The sequence below is a fragment of the Macrotis lagotis genome, chromosome 2 (genome assembly GCF_037893015.1).
Source record: "Macrotis lagotis isolate mMagLag1 chromosome 2, bilby.v1.9.chrom.fasta, whole genome shotgun sequence".
Classification (NCBI taxonomy): Eukaryota; Metazoa; Chordata; class Mammalia; order Peramelemorphia; family Peramelidae; genus Macrotis; species Macrotis lagotis.
The window spans coordinates 338151572-338175386 of NC_133659.1; the positions used below are offsets into that span (position 1 = coordinate 338151572).

The 23815-nt window shown below is 46.0% G+C and overlaps 1 protein-coding gene across 7 annotated transcripts in view; it reads left to right on the forward strand.

Annotated features, from left to right (window-relative positions):
* Positions 1-23815, forward strand: part of BRD1 (bromodomain containing 1) — a 66239-nt gene that overhangs the window by 27153 nt on the left and 15271 nt on the right. The window contains exons 4-9 of one of the 7 annotated variants that reach the window (XR_012476352.1): positions 1302-1433; positions 1762-1890; positions 2463-2775; positions 8664-8924; positions 15693-19942; positions 20187-21293. Coding sequence is in view for 6 of the 7 variants with exons in the window: in XM_074227255.1 (XP_074083356.1) it covers positions 1302-1433; positions 1762-1890; positions 2463-2775; positions 8664-8924; positions 15693-16184; positions 20187-20203 (1344 nt within the window). In the remaining variant the exon portion in view is untranslated. Of the gene's footprint in view, positions 1-1301; positions 1434-1761; positions 1891-2462; positions 2776-8663; positions 8925-15692; positions 21294-23815 lie in introns of those variants that run through there. The other 6 variants (XM_074227252.1, XM_074227256.1, XM_074227255.1 and 3 more) reach the window with 6 other exon arrangements.

A 23815-nucleotide genomic window follows, 5' to 3' on the forward strand; every position in this document is an offset into this window, starting at 1 on the left:
TACCATTTTACAGGCCCACCCACTATGTATTAGTGTGCCTATACTTCCACATCTCCCCACCATTGTGATTATGGCCATTTTGGGTCATTTTTGCCAGTTTGCAGCGTGTGAAGTGAAATTTCAGGGAGGTTCTGATGTCTATTTCTCTTTGATTTTTAGGGATTTGGAGCATTCTTTCATGTTTCTGTGAATTCTTCGCAGTTCTTTGGAGAACTGGTTGTTCATATGCTTTGCTTATCTCTTAGGGAATGAATGTTGGTCACATACATATCTGAGTTGCTCTGATGGTGTATCTTGGACATTCAGGTGCAGAGTTGTCCCTTTAATCTTTCTTTTGTAATTTTGAGTCTCGCATTTGCTTCAAAATGTGGTTTTTTCCCCTCCCTTTAAATCACTGTCTGTATGCCTGCAGGACTTGCTGGATTTGTTTCACTTGCATCACCTCCAGCCCATTTTCTAAAGTGCTTTATCTTGTCTTAGAGTCTCTTGGAGTGAGCTTCCCACAGATTTTCCTGGTCATGGTGACCTTTCTGTCAATGCTCAAAGGCTCACAAAACACTTAGCTCAGGACTAGGTGAGGTGGGTGGTATCTGGGGCTCCCTTAGAGGCTGACCTCTTCCGCAAGCGAGTGACCTTGCTTGTGCTGTCCTGGAGCTGGCTGCACTCAGCTGTACTGGCTTCCAATGAAGAGCTGGGGTGGGCAGTGTTTGACAGAGATCACAGTGACTTTGGCAGGAGGGGAGAGACTGTGTGTTGGGGAGCAAAACAAGAAGTGGCCGTTGGTGAGGATCTGGGAACTAAGTGAGCACCAAAGTTGGAACACAAAACCCTATAGGATACCTATAGGAGAGGAGGAGGGAAGAGGAAGAGAGAGGAACAGGGACAGAAACCCTATCAAAAGGCCTCTCTGTGACATAATGGGGCCAACTTCCAAAGTGGTATTGCCTGCCATGGATTGTCATGAGAGGCCCTCAGAAGATGAAGGAGAGCGGGAGCGGGAAGGACCTGGTCCCTGGGAAGACTTTGGCAGCGTGCAGTCTCCCCTTCAGGTTTTCTGAAGTTCCCCAATTTGAGCTGCCATTGTGTGTGATCCCACCTGTATTTGCTACCCTGGTGAGGTCTGGGGGTTCTTGTGAGAGGTGCTGAGCAGGGGAACAAGGGCACAAGAATCCATTGGGGACATCATGCATTGGCTTTCACTTAGGCACCCAGCCGAGGCAGTGGAGCAGGGAACTTCTTAAGCAACATTGGTTGTAGACTTTGTATTTTTTTGTTCAAAAAATTTTCATTTACTTCTCTAGAGAGAAGATGATGAAGAAATTCAAGCTTTGAAAGAAAAATTAAAATACTGGCAAAGGTTGCGGCACGATCTGGAGAGAGCACGGCTACTGGTGGAACTTATCCGGAAACGGGAGAAATTGAAGCGAGAACAGGTGAGGGGAGTTTTCTTGGAAACCTGCAGCCAGGATAATGGTTCACTGGCTTTTCTTGCTGTTGTCTTGTCGTTGCACCTATGGCACAACATCCTCCCTGACAGGTAACCCTTGATGGGGGTGGGGAGGAGCCTTCCCCCCCCCCCCCCCCAAGCAGATCAACCCATGGGCAAGTATACAGACCTGCAGCTCAGCAGGTTTCTCAGTTTTGGGTTATAGATCCTTTGCATAAAGATGCTGGGAATTTACCAGAGGGGAGGCTTGTTGCTCACCAGTTATGTGCCTGGAATCTCTGTTTCCACTTTTGAACCTCCTCTAATTTGTGTAGGTGAAGGTGGAGCAAGTTGCGTTGGAGTTACAGTTGACACCATTCACAGTCCTCCTGCGGTCAGTCCTGGACCAGTTGCAAGAGAAAGACCCTGCCCGCATCTTTGCCCAGCCGGTGAATCTGAAAGAGGTGTGTGCTTGGCTGCCAGCCTGGCCTTGGCCTCCTTGCCTGCCATCACTTTGCCCAAGCCATATTTCAGTACATAACGGTTTACACAGTTTGTCTTAATTTGAAATTTCCTTTGAATGTCCTTTCTGGAAGAATGTTCAAAAGCACAAAGTATTAATTCCCTATTTATTTTCTAGTAGGAGGACTTAATTGGTTTGTTTTTGCTGGAGATGGTATGCTTGCATTTTTGTTCTCCTTGCAAGGTGTTTCCACCCTTGGGTTCTGGGTGGCATATTTTTCAATCTTTAGTATTTATTTAAGCTTTTATTTGAGAATGATTTGTTTCTTAAGTTATTGTATACCTAGGGGGAAAATCCTTGTGTTTTGATTTCTATTTCTCTTGGACAATATACATAACTTTACATTTTATTTTCTTACGCTTGATTTCATGGCAGATTTGAGGTTTAAATGTATGTCTTTGTTAAGTAGAAAAACTGTACCTTGTTTTCTTGTTTTTTATTTTAGATAATTTTCTTTGTTTTTTTGTTTTTTGTTTTTGTTTTTGTTTTTTGTTTTTTAATCTCAAATCTCAGGTTCCTGATTATTTGGATCACATTAAGCACCCCATGGACTTTGCTACAATGAGAAAACGGTTAGATGCTCAAGGTTACAGAGACCTCAATGAGTTTGAAGAAGATTTTCATCTCATTATAGATAATTGTATGAAGTACAATGCCAAGGATACCATATTTTATAGAGCAGCTGTACGACTGAGAGACCAGGGCGGGCTTGTCCTGAGGCAGACCCGACGGGAAGCTGAAGGGGTTGGTTTTGATCATGAAACTGGAATGCACTTACCTGAACGGCCACAGTTGGAGCCTCCTCGGCCCTTTTCTTGGGAAGATGGTAAGTTGTGTCTGTAGTGAACGTTTTTTTAAGCTTGTGAACTGGATAGAGTTAGTAGACAGGAATGGAAAGGCCCTGGAGTTCAATGAACACAGCGGATGCTGTGATCTATGCTCAAAAGCCCCATTAATAGTCTGCCTGAACAATGGCGGGGCGACTCTGCTGTCCTCCTCTGCATCTGGCCATACCTGGAGTATCCTGGGCAGTTTTGGACACTGCTTTAGAAAGGATTTTGACAAGTGTGTTCAGCAAAGGACACTTTGGCTGGTGGGTGAATGGAGAACGAGCCATTTGAAGGTTGATGAAAGAAGGAACAAGGGGGGAAGAAGCAGATGTTCAGTGGGTATTCCAAAGGCTCCACCATAGGGAGCAGACAAGGGAGTTATGATGGGGCAGTGTTGTAGTTCATTTTCTCTCAAAAATAGGTTTTGGTAGGTTTGGAGGCCTTGATGCAGGCTGAACAACCACCTGGATTGATTGGAATGGGGGTTTACAGTCAACTATGACTTGGACTCAGGGACCCCTCTGCACCCTGTGGAACTCCTGAGTTTTAACATTCAAGTCAATTCTTTTTTATTTTTATTTTTGCAAGTCATTGGGGTTAAGTGACTTGCCCAAGGCCACACAGCTAGGTAATTATTAAGCATCTGAGGCCGGATTTGAACTCAGGTACTCCTGACTCCAGGGTCGGTACTCTACTCACTGTGCCACCTAACCACCCCAAAATCGAGAAGCCTGTGAGATACTTTTCTTTTTTGCTCTTTTTTTCTTACAATTTTTACCCTTAACATTTAAAGTCAAAGTCCTTTTTAATTAAGAGTTTATTTTAGCCTGCTGGTATTTTTTTTTTAAGGTTTTTGCAAGGCAAACGGGGTTAAGTGGCTTTCCCAAGGTCACACAGCTAGGTAATTATTAAGTGTCTGAGACCAGATTTGAACCCAGGTACTCCTGACTCCAGGGCCAGTGCTTTATCCACTACGCCACCTAGCCGCCCCTTGGTATGTTTTTTAATCTTGTGGCTTTTGTGTGCAGTGGCTTACATAGTGGGTCATTTACTTTAGTTTTGCAGGAGATTGAGTTCTCAGGTCATTTCAGAGTGTTCTAAGAGTTTCTGAGGAGTTATAGGGTTTTATTTTATCTGAGAGAGGGAAACAGGATTGTCTTAGTCTAAACTAGTCTTTGACATATGGTACTATCAACTTGGAGATATTTCATTGAAAAGGATTTGAGAGCGGAATACTCACTGGGGATATTTGCTAAGTTAGAGAACCTGTAGTGTAAGAATTTTAGAAATCCTTAAAAATGTAGGATCTAAAAATTCAGGAAAAGTATAGGTAAGAAAACTCATGTCCTTTGATATGTCCATGGGAGTTCTGGGTCATCACCAGCAACCTATAGGGCTTTGTTAATGTGAACTGGAATTTGAATCTGCAATCATATACCAGAACCCAGAGGTATATTTTCCTATGAGGAAATTTAGGAGTAGGAGGGGAAGAAATGTAAGAGGAAGAGTGTTCAAGGGTGCTTGGGGGAAGACAGTGGGTCTGCAAGAGAATCACCATGGCCATTGATACATGTCATATAGCTCCGGATAGGAGGGGTTGAGGCCTGGAGCTGTGTTGGGGGTCCTTCCTCAGTCTTATGTCTGTTGGAGGTTTCCAACGGGCTGCCAGACAGATGTGAGCCAAAGGGTGACAGAAGAATGACGATTCCATAGGAACATCGATTTGTATTTCAACTCTTTCATTTGAGATTTAAGGAAACTTGAGTCCCATCAAGGTAAAATCCCTTGTCTGGGGTCACTCTAGAAGTTGGGCAGAGGAGCATTTTGGATCCAAGTCCTTGTGCATTAGATTCTAGCTCTCCGGTTTAGAAATAATGGAGGGAAATTTGTGGTGGGGTGGGCTTGTGACTGGGGATGAAGCAGACCCTGACATGCCCCTAGCTCATGGAGGATGTATTGTGCAGAGGAAGAGGAAAGGTCTGAGCCTGGGGTTGGAAGTCGGTTCAGGAGGAATGACTTGCACTCTAAGAAGTGCAGGGAGTGGTGTAGAGCTCTGGGGGTGGAGTGGGGTGGAATGTGGGCCCCAGGGCCCTTCATTGACCCTCATGGGCTTGTATAAGGCATGCATGTGTGAACATATGGGGTGGGAACTGGGGCGCCAAGATGGATTGGTGAGGGCCATCTGGTAAGAGGGCAGGGACTCCTAATGGAGCCAAGGTCAGGCTGCTCTTCCACTGAAATGGTGAAAAATGGAGTTGATACTAGTAACATTTATTGAGTTCTTCCTGTGTATCTAGGACTAAGTACTTTACAGTTATTATCTCATTGGAGGGAGGTTATCTTTATTATTCCCATTTCACAGATGAGGAAACTGAGGCAGGAAACTGCTCAGAGTCACAGGCCCAGTTGGAGCTCAGGTCTTACTGCCTCATGAGCCGCAGCCCTGTCCACCACTAGATACCTTTGTGTTCAAGTCTCAGCCAGATGCACCACATTCAGGTTACTGTTGAGTCACTGTCCGTGATCTTGAAAGACTAGAGAATGGAGAGGTAGCTAGAACGGAAGAATTTGGGCTGGCAAGTCCACTAGCTTCAGCTGCTGGGAGAAGTACAAGAAACTTGTATTATTAGGAGTTAGAATGGAAGTGTGGTCACAAAGCTAGCAGCAATGGTGGCTTTCTCCTCCTTTGACTATGGGATGTGGTTCCCAGCCTGGTGGAAGAGAGTGGATGGGATAGCTGACCTTTGACAAGAGTCTGTCGTGTGACCTGATGGACAAGATGAGAGGTGTAATGTGGCTGGGAGTAAGGACGATGTAGCACCCCCAGTGCAGTCCTGGTTCTCGACTGGAAAGGCAGTGCCTGTGTAAATAAAGGTGGATGTGACCTGACTGGTCCATGGCAAAGTTAGATCCCAGAATGATTTCTAGGGCTTAGAATGTTGGGTTGAGCCAACAGGAGGCACATGAAGAACAGAAAGATTAGTATCTTACACGTGGGCTCAAGGAAGCGTCCTGGAGAGGAAGAGGTCAGAGGCTGGGGGGAAGAGACCTGAGGATTTTGGAGGAGGTTAGGGTTAGGTGACTGGCTCCTCCAGACAGCTTAAATCTCATTGGCAGTAAGGGGATGCTGGTCCAGCCATTGTGAACACGTTCTTTTTTGAGAAAGACACTGGCCAGGTGGAAAGTGTTGTGGAGAGAGGGGCAGGTGGCAATTGATTGAAGACTCTGCAGTGGTGAGGGCTTGGGGGCTAGGCCAGCTGCCTCCCATTGGTGGGAGAGCTGTCCAGTGGGGGGAAAAGTTCCCCTTGTCTTTTGCCCTTTCAACAGGTTCCTACAAAGGTGCTTTGAAAATTACAGATTTGGGACAGCTAGATGGCTCAGTGGATAGAGCACTGGCCCTGGAGCCAGGAGTACCTGAGTTCAAATCCGGCTTCAGACACTTAATTATCTAGCTGTGTGACCTTGGGCAAGTCACTTATCCCCCATTGCCTTGCAAAAACCTTTAAAAAAAAAGCTTATGGAGTAGGGGCCATCTAGGTATAGGAAACCCTGGAGTCAGGAGGACCTGAGTTCAAATGTGGCCTCAGAGTCCTAATAATTGCCTAGCTATGTGACCTTGGGCAAGTCACTTAACCCTATTGCCTTAAATAAATAAAAAAAAAGATATGTGGACTTTCCAGTTTTGGGGTAGCTAGGTGGTGCAGTGGATAAAGCACTTGTCCTGGAGTCAGGAGGGACCTGAGTTGAAATTCAGCTCTAAACACTTAGTAATTACCTAGCTGTGTGACCTTGGGCAAGTCATTTAGCTCCATTGCCTTGAAGAAAACAAAGAAAGTGATGGAGTGGCCTTGAACCGCTGGGCTGAGCTCCAGGAGAAGCTTGTCTACCCACCTAGGTACAGTGGCCCTGGGTGAGAAAGCATCAGTTGAGGCCTTGATGGACAATATGCCCTTTCCCTGGGCTTGGCCAGACTCAACTCTTCAAACAGTAGTTGAAAGGTCACTGCCAAAGCTCCCCCCCCAAAGATAGTGTGATCAAGAGGCCAGGATTCTTGGACCTCAAAATGTCTGTTCTCTTTATAAATCTGTAGTTGGGGAGCAAACAGCAGCTGGGGCATCTTTTGGGATTCCTTCTCACTTTGCTTCTGCCAGGGTGCTCTGCCTGCTGCTTGACTGGCATGTTTTCTTTGCGACTCTAGGACAATGTTTCTGGGTTACTCAGGATTTGGGCATCTTACAGTGAGATGATTAGGGTTTCTTCATTTTATCAACAGCACACTTTTTTCCAATAAATACAAAATTCCAGCCTTGTTCAGGATGCCGACTGTGCCTGATGGACTTGTTGCAGAAGGATTCCTGGCCTAGGCGTTAGCCCTAGAAGAGCCTAGTCTAGGACTATTTGTTCCAAGGGAAAAGAGGTACAGAATGGGAAAGGCCTTAAGTGCACCTTAATGGGATTCCTTCTTACATCTTAGAAATGGCAATTGGAAAGCTTTTTGGATAAGTAAGACCCAGAATGACTTCTTGGCCTTCAGAGCAAATTTTTTCTTTTTAAAAATTATATAAATCTTTTGTTTTCCAATTACATACAATGGTAATTTCTGCCAGTCTTTTTTTTTTTGCAAGGTTTTGAGTTTTACAATTCTTCTCCCTCCCTCTCCTGCCCCATCAGAAGGCAGTCTGATAAAGTCTTTATATTTGCATCCATGATAAGCATAGATCAAAATTGAATGTGTTGAGAGAAGAATCAGATCCAAAAGGAAGAAAGAAAACATTGAAGAGAGCAAGATTACATAATACAAAAGACAATTTTTAAAAAATTGAAAATAATGGGCTTTGGTCTCTGCAGTTCCTTCTCTGGATATGAATGGATTTCTCCAGCACAGATCCCCTAAAATTGTCCCTGGTTGTTGCACTGGAATGAGCAAGTCCATCAAGGTTGATCATCGCCCCTATGTTGCTGTGAGGGTGGACAGTGTCCTTCTCACTCAGCATCACTTCTTTCAAATCTTTGTTTTCTGAAATCCCATCCCTCTTGATTTCTAGTAGATCAATAGTCTTCCATCATATACATATACCGCAGTTTGTTCAGTCATTCCCCAAAGGATGGGCATCCCTTCAATTTCCACTTCTTTGCCACTATAGAAGACCTGTTATGACTATTTTTTGTACGTGTGAGATTTTTTACCCTTTTTTGTGATCTCTTCAGGATACAGACCCCCCAGTAGTGGTATTGCTGGATCAGAGGTGGTACACATTTTTTTTGGTAAGGCAATGGGATTAAGTGACTTGCCCAGGTAATCATTGTATGAGGCTGGATTTGAACTCAGGACCTCCTGACTCTAGAGCCTGTGCTCTATCTACTGACCTTCATTTTTTTGACTTGAGTAGAGGGCTTAGGGTTTTATTTTGTTTTTATTCTGTGATAACAGAACAGATTTTAGAAATGTATTGATTTTTTCCTTGCGTTCTCAGGCCACTGGTGGGAGGCAGCTGGCTGCCCTGGAGTCACTTGTTTAGGCCTGCAATTTTAACTAACAAGTCATGATTTTTCATCTTTGATTTATAGACTGGGACCCTAGGTAAACTCTCTGCATGCATCTTGGGGCAGGCAGCTCAGTCCTTGGTCCGTGTGCTGTCCTCCATCTTCATCTGATGAACTTCTCAAGTCAGAGAAGGAGAAAGCTTGGCTTCTGGGCCAGAACCTGCCCTCCCCGCTGCCCATTCTTGAGAGGCAAACCGGCATCTGGGGTGGTTCTTTCTTGGGCTCCTTGCATTCCTGACTGCCCCACATCCCATTGGTGATCAAGTCTCAGTTTCTCTCTCTCTCTCTCTCTCTCTCTCTCTCTCTCTCTCTCTCTCTCTCACTCTCACTCTCACCTTAGTGGATCGTTTACTCAATCCAGCCAACCGGGCGCACATGTCCCTGGAAGAACAGCTCAAAGAGTTACTGGACAAACTGGATCTGACGTGCTCCATGAAGTCCAGTGGGTCGAGAAGTAAACGAGCAAAGCTATTAAAAAAAGAAATTGCTGTCATTCGCAACAAGCTCAGTCAGCCCGCCAGCCAACCCCCTCCACTGGAGTCAGGTATTGGGAGCTTTGAAGAGGAAGGGGCGCCATTAGAACAGGAAGCGGATGAGGAAGGTAAGGAGGGCACCTCTCACTGGGGCTTTCTGGTGGCTGGGTGGGGGCTTTTGTGGTTGTGCTCTGGGGACCAGATGAGAATGGGGGCCCGTATCTGGATGATTCAGTATCGAGACATTTTGTCAGACGTTCTGAGAACTCAGATTCTGGCCCAAGGGCTTCCCGATGAGACACATCTTTGCTTTCATGGATTCAGTTTGTGCAGATGCTCTATTTGGTCTCTTTTAAATTTAATTGTTCACAAGATAAACATCTAAACCTCTGATTTAAAAAAAAACCACATTGGTTATAATCTTAGCAGATAAGCAAAAGAAGCCTAAAAGCTGGGGTAGAATCTTAAGATTTAGAATCTAACATTTAATGAGCTAGGAGGGGAGGACTCAGCTTTTTTGCTTTGCCCCCATCCAGGCCTGGCTTTCTTTGGTTTCCCTCTTGCTCCCCCTTTTCCCCTTTCCTGCTTTTTGTTTTGTGTGTGTGTGTGTGTGTGTGTGTGTGTGTGTGTGTGTGTGTGTGTCAGAGAGAACTGCCATTGTAGGCAAGAGAAATTTTGTAGAAAAATTTGAATGTAAGAAACGATCTCATTGGCCTGATTCTCTTGGGCCTTCACCTGGGAGACTCTGGGGGACTTGGGCTTGGTTAAACCAGACATAGTCCCTGCAGGGTTCATGTCACATGCAGAGTATAGCTGGGGATGATAACCTAAGTTGTGCCCTGAGGCTGCTTGTCCCCAAACTGACTGAAGAGGAGCAGATAGAGCCTCAGTTTCCCTGGAGCTGCTGGTCTCCAGTGGGTGTGGAGCCAGCTAGGGCTGCTGGACCCCTGCAGGGTTGTCCTGGGGTTCAGATTGTGTGTGTGGATACACCTCAACGGGAACTCTTGAGATCCCACACATGCAGAGAGGGCCATAGATGTCTCTGGTTGTACAGAGGCCAGCACAGGGATCAGGTGTGCATGCAGGGGCCTGGATCTAGAAACATCCTAGCCTGGTTCACATGGGCACTTACATGGATATACATCCTCTAGACTATCATGGGTGCTTCCAGAGGCACGCTGCATGCCTGGAAAGGAGGTTCATCCATTGTTCTTGAAGATGACCACAACTTCAGGGAGTTGGTCCCATGTGCTCAGGCACTAACCTCACTTTCTCCTCTGGAGCCTCTGGGTCCAGTGGCCAGATATAGGAATCAGGATGACTGGACATGGATCTGAATGTGAGGCAGTCAGGGAGAAGTGACTTTTCCAAGGTCACAAAGCAAGTAAGGGTCAGATTTTTGAGGCCATATTTGAAGTCAGGTCCTCCTGACTCCAGGGCTGGTGCTCCATCCACTGCACTTCCTAGCCACCCCACATGCATGGATGTCTACATGTATGTATAGGAGCATATTTCTACTCATTTGAGTTTAAAAAACACACATGTGTCTCTACATATATACAGCATAAACCTGAAATGTGTGTGTGGAGGGGGAAAAAGTTACTTTAGAAAGAAAGTGAAAGAAAATTATAAAATTTGGTGAAAAAGATCCCAAACCAGACATATGTAGTTGTGTGCTTTTATTTTGTCTTTCCTATGGTTCTTCCCTAAAAGAGAGAGTACATGCCAGGTTTTTTAATACTTATTCTCTGGCTCCCTGGTGTCCTGTTTTTGGAGTGGTCCAGACATTAGCATTTTGAAATGGGAGACAGTTATTCATTCCCTGAAGAAAAACTTGAGGAAGGACCCCACTGGGAGTTGTTGCCAGAAGGCCACGGGCTCTTCTCACTCAGCCCAGTTCCAGGTCTCTGTGGCTTCTGTGCCGTGACTCCTCGTGGCGTCAACTGGAAGATGGCCCTTCTCCTTTCTCTCTTGTCTCCCAGCTGAGCTTTCCTTCCAGAGAAGACGAGGCTGGGCCACGCTTATGTCTTCCTCTCCCTGCTCTTTTCTTGGTTTCATTGTTTGCCTTTGTTTGGCAGTTGGAAGTTCAGCCTTGACTAATCGTCTCTTCGCTATAAAAGAACATCTGGTGATGAGCTCTCTGCTCACAAGCCTCCGTTCCTTTTGTTCCATGAACCTTTTTGTTAAGAATTTGATTTTCATTGAGGTCCCTCATGTTCCCCATAGGCGTTTCCCTCCCCCTGGAGACCCTGTCCTTAACAACAGAGGTTTTAAAAACTCATTTTATTTTTTCCCCCCTGCCCACACTCTCCCTCTCTCCCACCTCCTCCCCCAGACTCTGAAAGGACGAGGTTTTAGAAAAGAGCAAGAACAAATGATCCCAGAGCCAGCGTTGGCTGCTTCCTGCTGCACCCCAGCTGACTCCAGCTTCTGCAGCCAACGCTGGCTCCCCTTGGCCTTGATGTCCAATTGGTGGCTCTCCTTTCTCAGGAGATTTGGGGAGGAAGAGTCTCCAGTCACATTTCTGATCCCCTCAGAAACCTCTGGGAGTACTGGGTCACTGGACCCATCACTCCTGGGTTCCTGCAGCATTACCTAAAGGAGCAGGGACTGACTGGTCCAGGAAGAGCCACAGAGGACCCACGGCTCTCAAGAACCCCTCTGGGAGTCTGTCATGAGGACAATTTCTGGCTCATTTGTTAGGTTCTCTAAAAAAGTGTAGACGGAGAATTCCTTAATCAATTTTTCATTGGCAGTCTAAGAAAACATTCTCTTTTTAAAAATTATTTTCTCCAGCTCACCCCCCCCCCCCCCCCCCAGCAGTTGATCAACATTTAAGCTTCTGCCATGTACCAGGCCCCCTGTTTGTCACCGGTGGCACTGTTCATTCTTGTCTAGTGCTGAGGAGTGACCTGGTTTCCCATGGATGTTTCTGCTTTTGGGGGAGGACTGCTGAAAATGTCCCTGGTTGGGTGAGACTTTGCTGCCATTCTAACCCTCTCCTCCTCAGTGTGCCTTCTCCTGGGTCTGCACGGACAGGAGCTTGGTAATGGGGACTCCGACCAGGCTTCCCTTTCTGGTTTGGGGCGACCTCCTAGGGTCATATTGGAGTTTGTTGTCTCTTCCCCCCAAGAGGGTTTGACAGAAACCCACTGAACTCCCTTCCCTAATGGCTAGGAAAGGAGGCTCTTCATAGGATGATATTTTCTTGAAGGAAGCCTTGTCTGAATAGAGACCCCTATTGGAAGATGAGTCACTTTGATGAAACTTGGTTTTAAGGCTCTATAAAAGGGCTTTTGGAGTGTTTTTTGGAGTGCCTGTTGGAGGTTTTGAAAAAAAAATCAGAATTTTGTTGAGGAGCAAGGCTAGAAGCCTGGTGCACTTTGTAAACTTTTGTCAGTGCACTGTCATTCACTTTTGAGTCTAAAAACGTTAGTATTGATTTTTGAGAACCTCATCACAGGCTACTATAAAAGATCTTAGGACTGGGGAAGTGTGGCCTTTGTTCCGCTACAAGTATGTGTGCTCCTCTATAAAGATCATCAGAGCTGGGCAGGTCTGGACAGGTTGGCTCTGAAGGCCGGCCGACACTTTCCCTCAAGGCCTCAGAATCTGATTGTGAATCTAAGTCTTTTCACCTTTGTCTGCTTCAGTTTCTTCAACTCTACAATGGGAATAATAGCACCTTCCTCCAGGGATGTTGAGAGGATCAGATGAGGTCCTGATTGTAAAGCCCTTAGCTCAGCACCCGAGCCAGAGTAGCTGGTGACCCTCGGAGGTGTCCTGGGGCAGCCGTGGTCCTCTTCTTGGACACTTATTTGTAAATGTATCAAATAAAGTCTGTAGAATGACAGAGGGCTCACTTTAGAGTGAAAATCACAGTGGCTAAATAAAGGGAAAAATAAAAGTCATGGTCAGAGCAGTTGTAGACGGGGACCAGAGTGGGTCAGGCCTGGACCTCCAGCCTCAGGAAGATTGTCTTGGTGGTCAGGCTCTCCTGACAACACACATCCCTGTGCTCGGGATGCCTGGCCATCATGCTCCTCAGATTCTTCAGATCCCAGGGCAGGTTGTGGTAGGAAATAGCACTTTTTTTAAAGCTATTATACTTGGGGTTTTTCATATTTAAAATCTTCTTTGCTAAGTTTTGAGAAGCAGTTCTATGAACTGATCTGTGTTGATGATTCCCATGATATATGGATGAATATTTAGAAAGAGGTGATCTTTAAGAGATGTGACTTTTTTAACTTGCTTTTTGGGGAAGATTAAGTCAGCCAAAAAGTCACTGAACTTTTTTCCTTGGGCAGATAGACTTAAGACAATCAGTACTGGTGGTCTTTGCTTCCCAGGCATTGGTATCCCTCCACAGACATCAGTTTACAAACTGCTGTTTTGGATTTGTCCAACTCCTAACTTGGCTAATGTGGGAAATGGTTTTGCATGTCCACCTAGGATTGTAATGGGAGAGAGGGAGAATTGGGACCTGAAGATAAAATAAAATGGAAAATGAATAGATAATCATAAAAGCAGTTGATGCCCAGAGAGCCCTTCTTCAGGTAATGGAAGGTCTCGATTAGTTCTGTCATAGAGCATGGGGACAGAAGGCCAGCCCATTGCTAGCCCTCTGTAGGGAGGAGCCCGAGGACTGGGGAGGGCCTTAGGCCTGTTGGTCACCTGTTGTCCTGGGGATGAAGGCCATTTGTCATTAGCCTTTGGGTCTGACCTGATGGTGTGAGCACTCAGCAGAAGACTGGAAAGACAGACCTTCCTTCCTTTCTTTTTTTAAAGACAGTCCTAGTTTATTTTCAGTATTTGAGACAGTATTGACCAACTCTTGCAATACCTCTTTCCCCAAGGGCTTTAGAAGGACACACACAGCTCTCCAGTTTTCATTGGGATGATAGAAAATGTCTCCATTCCTCCCACAGGACCAGAAATCAAAATGAGCTTGTAGATCCCCCTCCCCCACTGCTCTGGGGTCATACAGCCGTCCTTTGAGAGTCAGGAGCTGTGTCGGCTTTGTGTTTAGAGGGTTAGCTCTGAAAAGCCTTTCTTTTTCAAAATTAGCTTTTGATCAATCTTTAACGTGTCTCGATCACCTGGATGTCTTGAGAATGTATAGACAGTTTCAGAGGCAGATGCATTGAGGGTAGCACTCTGGAAGATCTGAGTTCAAATCCTGTTTCAGTCCCTAAGAAGTTGGATGATCCTGGGCATGTCCCTTCACATCTGGTTGTCTGTTTCCTCCTCTGTACAATAGGGCAGAGTCACAGCCCCTTGTCTCCCAGGACTGTGAGGATTGAGAGAAAACTTGTCAAAAAGCTGTGTGTGCATGCCCCAGACCGAGCACCGCCCTCTAAGGCTTATTCCTTGTCCTGCTTTTTCCACAGTTTTAGACAAAACCCTCCTCTGTTTTGAATAATGATGACTCTTCTCCCTCTCCAAATACATCCCCACAAAAATAGCATCTTGAGAGGGTAGGTAGAGTCCAACCAGTTTTCTGAGTAATTTAGACCAATTAGATGATAAGAACTGGAGAAGTTTGTCTTCAAAATTGGAACTCTGGGGAGGAGGGGGAGATGAGGAAATCTTTAGGGTTATTTAAACAGCAAATAACAATCCTTGCTGCTGTCTCTGCAGTAAGTGAGGACACTTGTGTTTTCAACTCCTCTGGGGGGGGGGGGCTTGACCAGTCCCCGACTCCAGATTTGTAAAGTTTTAATGCTCAGGAAAAGACCTGGATGATTTGATGAAACAGCATCATCCTCCTAGGATTAGTGTTCAAAAAATAACCAAATTCCCTTGGAGCCTTTTTTGAGCTTGTAGCCTCAAAATATATGGAAGATGATCGATTTGTGATATTATCCCTTGCTTGACTTTGACGTTCCTTGTGTCTCTTCCATCTGCTTGGAAGGTCCAGAGTCTTTGGCCTGTCTGGTACTGGAATCCGGGTCCTAACTCTGGCCTTGTCACTTAAGACTACTCTCTTGACTACTCTAAGAGATCCCCCCTCCATTAAAATAGTCTTCAGTTGAGTAATATAAGACTAGGAAATAGGTCAACTTTTTGGTTCTTGAAAATATTCCAGGTTCCCTTTTTGGGTCTCTGCTAAATCATACTTTTGGGATGTTTTAAGGGAATGGGGGGAGGCTTTCCAGGGTCTTGTGAGTAGTCCTTTATGCTCCTGGCCCAAAACATGTTGCCTCTCACAGAGCTTGGGCTTCTCTTGTCAGGGCCCTTGGTAGAGGGTCCTCCTGGCTTAGGGAGGAGCTCACTCCACATGGAAACCAGGCTTCTAAGCTTCCACCACTTATTCTCTGATGAGATAGGTTTGACTTGGAGAGAAAGCCCTAGGGAAGTTCCCTGCTGTTGTTGTCAAACGCATCTCACCTCACCTCATTTTCCAAGAAGGCTGGAAATGGCCTCTTCTTAATCAGTTGCCTTGCATTTTGTAAAAAATTCCCCTTCAGGGAAGCCAAGCCATCAGACCAGGCTTGTTTGTGGAGCCAAAGGGGATTTTTCCCAGTGGCGGTAGCAGGTTTGAAAGCATCTTTCTGAATTTTCTGACCAAAAGTGATTTTCCCAACCCAGAAGCCTGATCCGTAAGAGCTGAGACACTGAGGCCTCTGCTGTTAGCCCAACCTGGCAGGCAGGTGAAACCTTTAGCATCAGCTCTCAGCTAGCTCAACCCTGCAGGTTCCAGTCAGGAGAGACATTCAGATTCTTACTAACTAGGAGAGCTTTGTGACTGGAGGACATTCATGTATAGAAAATAGGATGTGTTGTTTCCTTAACTGAACTTAGTATTTTGGTGGACTTCACATTTATAATAAGTTTTATAATACATTTTTAATGATCAGTTTTCAAAAATCACCCTTTATTTATAATTTTTTCAGGAGATAAATCTCCCCCTAAACTTGAACCATCAGATGCATTACCTCTTCCTTCAAACTCGGAGACTAATTCAGAACCACCAACCCTCAAACCAGTAGAACTCAATCCAGAGCAGAGTAAACTATTCAAAAGAGTAAAATTTGATAATGAATTATATAGCACGTCCATTCAGAAAGAAATGGTAAATGGACACACTCCAGAACATAAACCTGACAGTAATCTCAATGATTCGACAGTCTCTGCAGTAGCTGAGTCATCCACCGATGTAAACAGACGTACCTCTGTTCTCTTCTGCAAATCGAAAAGTGTAAGCCCCCCCAAGCCTGCCAAGACCACTGAGACCCAGCCAACTTCTCCACAGCTAGGGACCAAAACCTTTTTGTCTGTAGTCCTTCCAAGGTTGGAGACACTTCTGCAGCCAAGGAAAAGGTCCCGGAGTGCCTGCGGAGATTCTGAAGCAGATGAGGAATCGCCGGGAAAGCGCCTGGACACAGGTAAATGGCATCAACAGGGCAGCTGCTGTCTTTGGGGGCACACACGGTGGAGTGGCGGGGGAGCCTTGGAGACAGCGTATGATGCAGGTGGGTGCTTGTGAGGGTGTGGGTGTATGTTTGGAGAGGATGGGAGAGACAGGTCATAATTTAACAACTACTGTTTTGATTCTTTAAAAAAAAAATCAGCTAATTTAGTTCCAGTGAATCTGCGATGTTCATCTAGTTGAGCTTTTGCTCCCCCTCATGCCCCCTCCCCTGTTGTCCCTTGGAGTCTAACAGCTGGATGCTGAGATGGGTTCCAGCTTGCGTCCTCCAGTAGCCCCCCCCCCCCATAGCCTCTGTTTGTCATGGTTATGTTCCCCAGAAGCCATTTTAGTTGGGTGTTGAAACTTGGGTTCGCTCCTAGACTGTCCCTGGTCTGGCCATGGCTCTTGCTGTTTCTACTTTTTCTCCAGGGCTCAACCTGAGTCTGCTGGGTGCTTCTGAACCATGCTAAGGCTTAATGGAGAAGAATGTAATGGGCTAGGCTGGGACTTGGGGGAGGGGATGAAAAGAGCAAATATGTTACACAGGTACGCTGCTGTGATCCATGGCCTCCAATGCTAAATGCAGGGCGTTTTGGATCCTACCCTCTGAGGCACCCACGGCACCTTTGAGACTGTAGACAGCTTTTGAGGTACTGTAGAGACTGGGGTCTGCTGTTGTCCTAAGAGCCAGCCCCCAGGGGTTTGTTCACCCTTATCTCAGGAACCTTTGCTGAAGCCTATGTTCCTTCATGGAAAGTAGAGAAATTCCTTGTGCCAGCATTGGGTGCTCTTTTTCCTTCAAAAGCTGTACTGTCCTGGGAGGGAATCCCTCACTGAAGGGTTGTTGGGGAGAAATGGAAAATGTCTCAGTTACCATTGTCCTCGGGTTGTTCCTCTCCCGTTTCTGAAGGGTTTATTTTGTCTCTGTATCTCCTGGCCCTGGAGAGAGTGAGCGCATTGCCAGCTCCAGGCCGGGCGCCTCTGCTTTTTCTGGCCACTGCCCCTTTGCTGGGCAGAAGAGACAAGGCTGAAGACTTGTTAGGTTGTTGTTTGTCTTAGGAGTTTCTTCGGCCACAGACTCGGTTCCCTCCTGACTGGCTAGCCCCTGTGGGTGTTGAGTCCTGCCCCAGGTGGTCTGTGGGCCATGGTCCATAGACAGCAGGCAGAGGTGGTCACCAGGAATGACCTTTGGTAGGACTTATCCGAACGTGGCCTCTAGGAGCCCAGGCTGTGATGGACTGATCATGGAGTGGGGGACTGTGCTGGGGGCTCCCTGAGGCCCACAGCCTGGGGTTTGGTTTTGTGCTTCTCCCACAATCAAGCCCTGGTGTCAGGTTGTCTCAACCTCTGGTTCTGGCCAGGAAGAGGCCTGGGGCTCATAGCAGGGACATGGCTTCTTTGACTGCTTGTCTTTGGGAAGTTGAGGGTAGATGATCATGTAAGCTTCTTGCTCTGCCTGCCAGAACTTATTCTTCTCTCTTACTGGAGGACTTTGTGATCACTTCTTTATGGAAGGATGGGATCAGTGCCAGAGTGGAGCAATAGAAAGAGTCCCTGCCTTCGTCTTGTGCTTGTCCGGGATAGCTGTGCGCCTGTCGACAAGGTGCCTGGTCTTCCTGGGCTTCTCCCTGGGCTCCTCCCCAGGATCCTGAGTTCCTTCCATACTCTGTCTCTCTTCTTACCCCCAAAGCTGCAAGCTTTTAAGTCCTCCTGCTCTCATGTACTTTCACTTCATTAGAGGAGTCTCACATAGAAGATAGGTAAAGTTGTGTGATACACACACTCAGTATAAATTGGTTTTGAAAACTTTTTGGAGTTGAACCTACCTGCGTTATAGGGTGATTCAAGAAATTGTACAGACCTACAAGAAATTTTATATTTTAATTAATGAACTATTCCAAGATCCTTTCTTTATGAAGAGTTGGTTTGCATTCTGATAGGTTTATGTACTTTTAAATATTTTGTGTCAGCTGGAGGAATAAACGTTTACAATTCCATAAGCTTATTGTTTCTAATACTTAATGACAGATTGATGATGAATTTACTAAAAGAGAAAAATGCCATGTTTTATAAAACTGTCAGCCCTTTGCATCCAAGTATCTTCACTATTTTTTAACTCATTGTACTTTTATTGCAAATCTGAAGCATTCTGGCAATGTATTCACATATTTTGTTATGAGCTCAAGCTGGACTGAAGTGGAAGGTCTTCCCAGTTATGAAAAAGATCCCATCTTCTTGGGTTATCATCATAAAGGGAAAACGGGAGTGTTCGGGTCTTCTGATGCAGGAATTGGTTTGCCTTGATTAAGGGAGGTATGTGGGAATCCTGATGTTTAACTTGACGTGTGGCCAAGTTGGTCCCTCTTCTATGTTTGAAATCCTGTGCCTTAATGTCTGTAGATGATCTCTACATCTCTTTATCAAAAAGAAAAGAAATGGTGGCCCATTCTGGGAGTAAGATTCACATCAGTGGAGACCATCACCTGGGCATTCAGGATCTCACTTTGTACAGTGTCTCAAAAACCTGATTCAGAGAAGTCCAGGATCAAGCCTGTTGAGGCCAGCAGAAGCTCTGACCTAGTTGTGTATTCTCTCTAGGGCTTTCCCCATGATGTCATGCTTTGTCCATTTTGTGTGTGTGTGTGTGTGTGTGTGTGTGTGTGTGTGTGTGTGTGTGTGTGTGTTGGGGGGGTAGCTCCATTTGTACTCTGGTACAGAATTACTGCTAAATGCTCTTAAATGGACTAGAAGGCTTTTTCTTTGCTCCCATGGGTCCTGTTCTGTTGCAGCCACCTAGCAATCAGTTCTTTTGCAGTTAGAGTAGCTTAGTGTTCTTGGGACTCTCCTTTCTTGGGCCAGGCTCCTTTGAGCAACTAACCCTTAGCTGTCCTTTCCCACTGTTTCTTCTTTGCTGCTTAATCCTCGACTGTTTTCCAGCTCTCCAGGGGTGACCATTGGGTATGATTTGAGCAGAGGCCCCTTCTCCTAGGACCAACTCCGGGAAGAGCCTTTTGACACCTTTGAGCCTGACTGAAATGGAGATTTCTGCTTTCTTATTCCAGAATGCCAGTAGATTTCAGTGGATGCACTTCTGAAAAAGAGCCTTAACACGAAGTTGGCATGGCCCGACACTTTGCCAAGAGCCTTTAGTAACATTTCCACTAAATCAGAATTCCATCATTCAGGAACTGGAGGGAAGCTGGCATTCGATGTCTCTGTCTGTCTAATGAACACTCTTCCCACACCGGGCTCACCCCAAGTTTCTCTGCTTCTCTGGAGTGGTTGATCCAGACCAAAGTACCTGGGGCAGAGTTTGAGAACTTTTCACTTCCTCTCAACCATGTATGTCCTCATCTGAACTTTTGGTGGCCTTCCACAAGCCCTGGGATCTCTTGCTCCAATTGGCCTTCTTTCTCTGAGGACTTGGAAGTATTCTGAGCCTTGGTGATCTTGTCAAAGAGTCATCAGGGCACCCTGGGCCATAGGGGATGCTTGCCAGTGTCGGACAGTGCCCTCCAAGGTCACGGATTCAGATCCTGTTCAAGCTCACTCAGACTTATTCCATCATGCAACTTGGTGGAGTGTGTTTTCTTGCCTGTTGGGGTTTGGGGTTTATTTGGAAAGTCACCTCTTTGGAGAGGAAGAAAGTAGTGAAATCCCTCCAGCTGGAGTGAGCATCTTTAGGAAAGTCTGAATATTCCATAGTCTTGATGGATGGCACATTTGAAGAAGGTTGTATTGTTATCACTTTTTCTTTTTTTTCAAAAATAGTTAATTTCATTATCAAAAATGAACAGTCAAGCCAGCCGCTAAGCTTCCATTTTGATGCTTCCTCTTGTGACCTCTGGTTAACTGGTTCTTAACTGTGAAAGATTTATAGATATGTTTAGGTGTCTTTGGACTGCAGTGGGAAGATGATGGCTGGTGCATTTGTTTCCTTTCAGTCAGACTAAATGGCTTTTTCACTGTTTTCCAGGTTCTCATATTTACTAATATGCCGGGGTATTTATCTCTTTGGATCCTAATTATTTTCTATTATCTTCAACTTGGATTGGAATTCTATTAACTGATCATTTTGGAACGCAGAAAGACCATTGCATTTCAAGTAATTATGCTGGATCCCGTCGGAGACACCAGCCATCCTTAAAACAAATCCAAAACATGAACACTGTTGGAGGAAATCTTTGACACTTATGAACCTAAGCTCTTCATTCAGTCCATTCCCCCATCTCTGTAAGTTAAAAGTCATACACGTTGCGGTTCTCTGTGACTTTGGTCCGTTTTTCTCCTCTTCCCGTCTCTCCAGTTCCCAGAGCTCTTAGCTCATTGTTTGTTTGTGAGGGTTTTCAATGACCAGACCAAGTTTCCCTTCCTTGAAAATTCTAGATCTGCATAGTAATGTTTATCGACTGAATAGTTGGCTTAAGCCCACTGTCTTGAAAAAGAAAGTTATTGTCTAGCAGCCTCATCTGATAAGGAGAGTCCGGGGCCAGGCCCAGAGATTGCTGGCCTGGTGGTAGCCGAGGCACAGATTGCTGGGATTGGCCTCCACCAGCGAAGTCTTCTCCATCTGAACTTGTCATCAGCCCTGGAGCAGTCACTGGTCACAAACTGCTGTGTTCCTTGTGGAATAGAATCACAAGTAATGGAGCAGATCTAGAGTGGCTCATGTTGTCTGGCTTCTTGGATCCCATACCTCCATTTCTTTTCATTATACTCTTTTTAAAAAAAATTAATGTTTTTGATGAATTTATTTACAGCATTAAATTCTATTTAGATTAGCAGCAACTGCAATAGATTGAAATTTGCCATTATTGAACATTTCAAGAAATTCTCTTAACTGGGAAGAATCTTTCTCCAGGACCAGGGACTTGCTTGTTCCTTCACACACTTTTAGTTTCAGGATTTGTGGTATAATATTTCTGTTAACTAGTTTGAGTCATCTAGAACTTTTCTCTTGATGAGATGACAGTGATTTTTGGGACAGGGGCTGGTCTACCCTTTCATGAATTTGGTCAAACTTCTAAGAGTTTGGAGCCTGGGGACTTGCCGTATCTCTCTCTGAGGTATAAAGTCCTTAGTTCTAAGGTACTTTGACGACCCCCCCCCCCCCCCCCCCCCCCCGACACATAGCCACATCCACACCACCTACCCACCCCTATCTACCCAGCCACCAATAGTGTGGCTGTAGCCGCTGTGAGACTGCACATCCTCCTGGTGCTGGGAACCTTCCAGACAGTCAGGGATGGAGCAATGTCGCTCCCAGAGAAGGAAGTCTTTCCCTAGAAGTGTCTGTGAGGCAGAGCCTTGTGACCAACTGGTCAGTGATTTGACTTTAAAAAGAGTTGATAAAAATCTTTGTGTATTGTATACATAAATGTTTTATTGATTCCATTGGTTTTCATGTTAAGTGATTTCTGGATATTTCTCTTCCCTGTTTTAAAATTAGCCATCGTTTAAAAAGATCAGTTATAAAGCTCGAGTCAAGACTCCTGACAAAACCTTTAGGTTTCAATAAAACAGAATCAAATGAATTAACAAATAACAAGCCAATGAAGTGTTTTGTTTGGTCCTCCCTTCTAGGCCTGTCCAACTTTACTTTAAAAAAAAAGCACCTAAAAAACTCATCTCATCTTTGTATCCTCTTTGTTTGGTTCTGCTCTTTTCCTTCTACGATTGAAGCCAATTTCAATATGGGAACTTTGGAGGCCAGGGAGGAGAGAGGTGGAGTACCGTGAGTTAAGTCTAATCAAGTCCTGTAGCCAGTGGCCAAGGCAGCTGACCAGAACAAACGCGCCCTCATAAGTAACAGATGATGGTTCTGCACCAGCTGCCCATCCTAAGTACCCGAGGGCCTGTTGTGGGTCTTCAGGAGAGGCGTCCAGCCTTGGGTGCGACTCCCCCAGGGCACCAATTGGGTCCAGCTGAGAGGACAGACAGGGTGGCAGTTGGACTCTTCTGTTCCATTTGTTTCTGTAAGATTCCTTCTTTCTTAATCATTATCTCTGTGGTCCTTGGGTCTTTTTCTTACGGCTGTAGCAATGGGGATATTTTAGTGGCTAATTTATTTTGGCAGGCACCCTTGGCTCTGGAGGTAATTTGGGATGCCAGTGACTGTTGGATTGCTTTTCTCCCCTGTATATTGTCCATAGCACCATGACCTTTAAGGCCAGGGGGAGGATGTGGGTCAGTCCTTCTCCGAGTGGAGGCTCCTTCTGAGGCTCAGGGCTTGTGTGGAAATCCTCTTATCTACATTTCCTTTGATGGCCGAGCAGCCCCCTTTCTGCCATGTTGCTGGTTCCCATGCCACCTTGGATCCTGCCTTAGTGGTGGGCAGACTTTGTGGATGAACACGCACTGAATGGGGCTGGCCCTCCTCCCAGGCAGCCACCACACTTCTCATTATCTCATGGGTTCTCCTGGGTGGTGACTGTTCCAAGATTAGGAAAACCCTGACACCCCAAAAAACCCACAGGGAGCCAGCAGTCAGGCCTCAGAGCACTGAGGGTATGCTTACTTCTTGGGGTGACCGAATTGGGGAAGAGAGTATGGAGCTCCCCAGGGATAAGTGAACTGTCTTGCAGTTGAGCTTCTAAAAAAAAAAAGTAATCCCACAAGTTTCTGGTTTTAAGTTGTGGGTGCTCAGTGTGTTGACCCCTCTTTGTGGAGAGGCTGCAGCATGCTGCGCCCCCCCCCCCCCCCCAGCTGGGCAGCTGCTGACATGGCCAGGCTCCCCACAGAGGCCCTTCAGAAACAAGGACAACAAGCTGGATTGTGTCCAGAGTCTGGTGAGGATTCTAGAAGCTGCTCAGATGGAGGCGTCTTGGGTGGTGGGGTGAGCAGGACCTGGGCACAGTGACACGGATGACCATCTGTCTTTGGAAGGGGGAGGGGATTTCCTTCTCCAGGGGAGTCTTTCTCAGTGTCTTTGGCCTTTCGGACTTCTTGCTTCAGTGTTGCAACTCGAATTCAATTCTCCAACTTTGTGTTATGTTCTCAGCCCTGGAGAGCAGAGCTTGTCCTTTGGAGCCTTTCTGTCCATCCCACTTAGTGGGTGCTCTTACTCAGTCTTGAGGTCATTTAAACTTTCCTGAAGCAGATTGGGCGCTCAGCCCTTGAAACGTCCAAGAGCATGGGCCGTCATCTGTAGGATCTGTGTTGTTTGCCTTGGCCTGGACCAGATGCCCTCCTTGGGGGCTCTGCTGCTTATGTCAGCACCCCTGGAAAGGGAGCAAGCCAGCAGGCCTTTTGGAAGGGGAACTCAGTGAAGCTGCCTTCCCTTAGAGTTTTCTTTAGCCCCAGTTGGATTTGTGTTTTATCAGCCCTGGGTCATTGAGTCCTGACCTCTTTGGTCATCATGGAGACTTTGACATGCTGATTGTTTCCTGAACACATGATGGAAGCCCACAAAGGAGGCCAGGGAGGAGGTCTGAGAGGCTTTAGAGAAGCTTTGCAGAGGCCACAGCCTCAAGGCCTTGGATGGATTGCTTGGGGTCAGGGGATAGGGCAGGAGAGGCCGGAGAACTTGTCCCAGGAATGGGGGTGGGAGGGTGGGACTGTGTGATAATTGACAGTCTTCAAGCCAGAATCTTGTCTTTTTTGGGG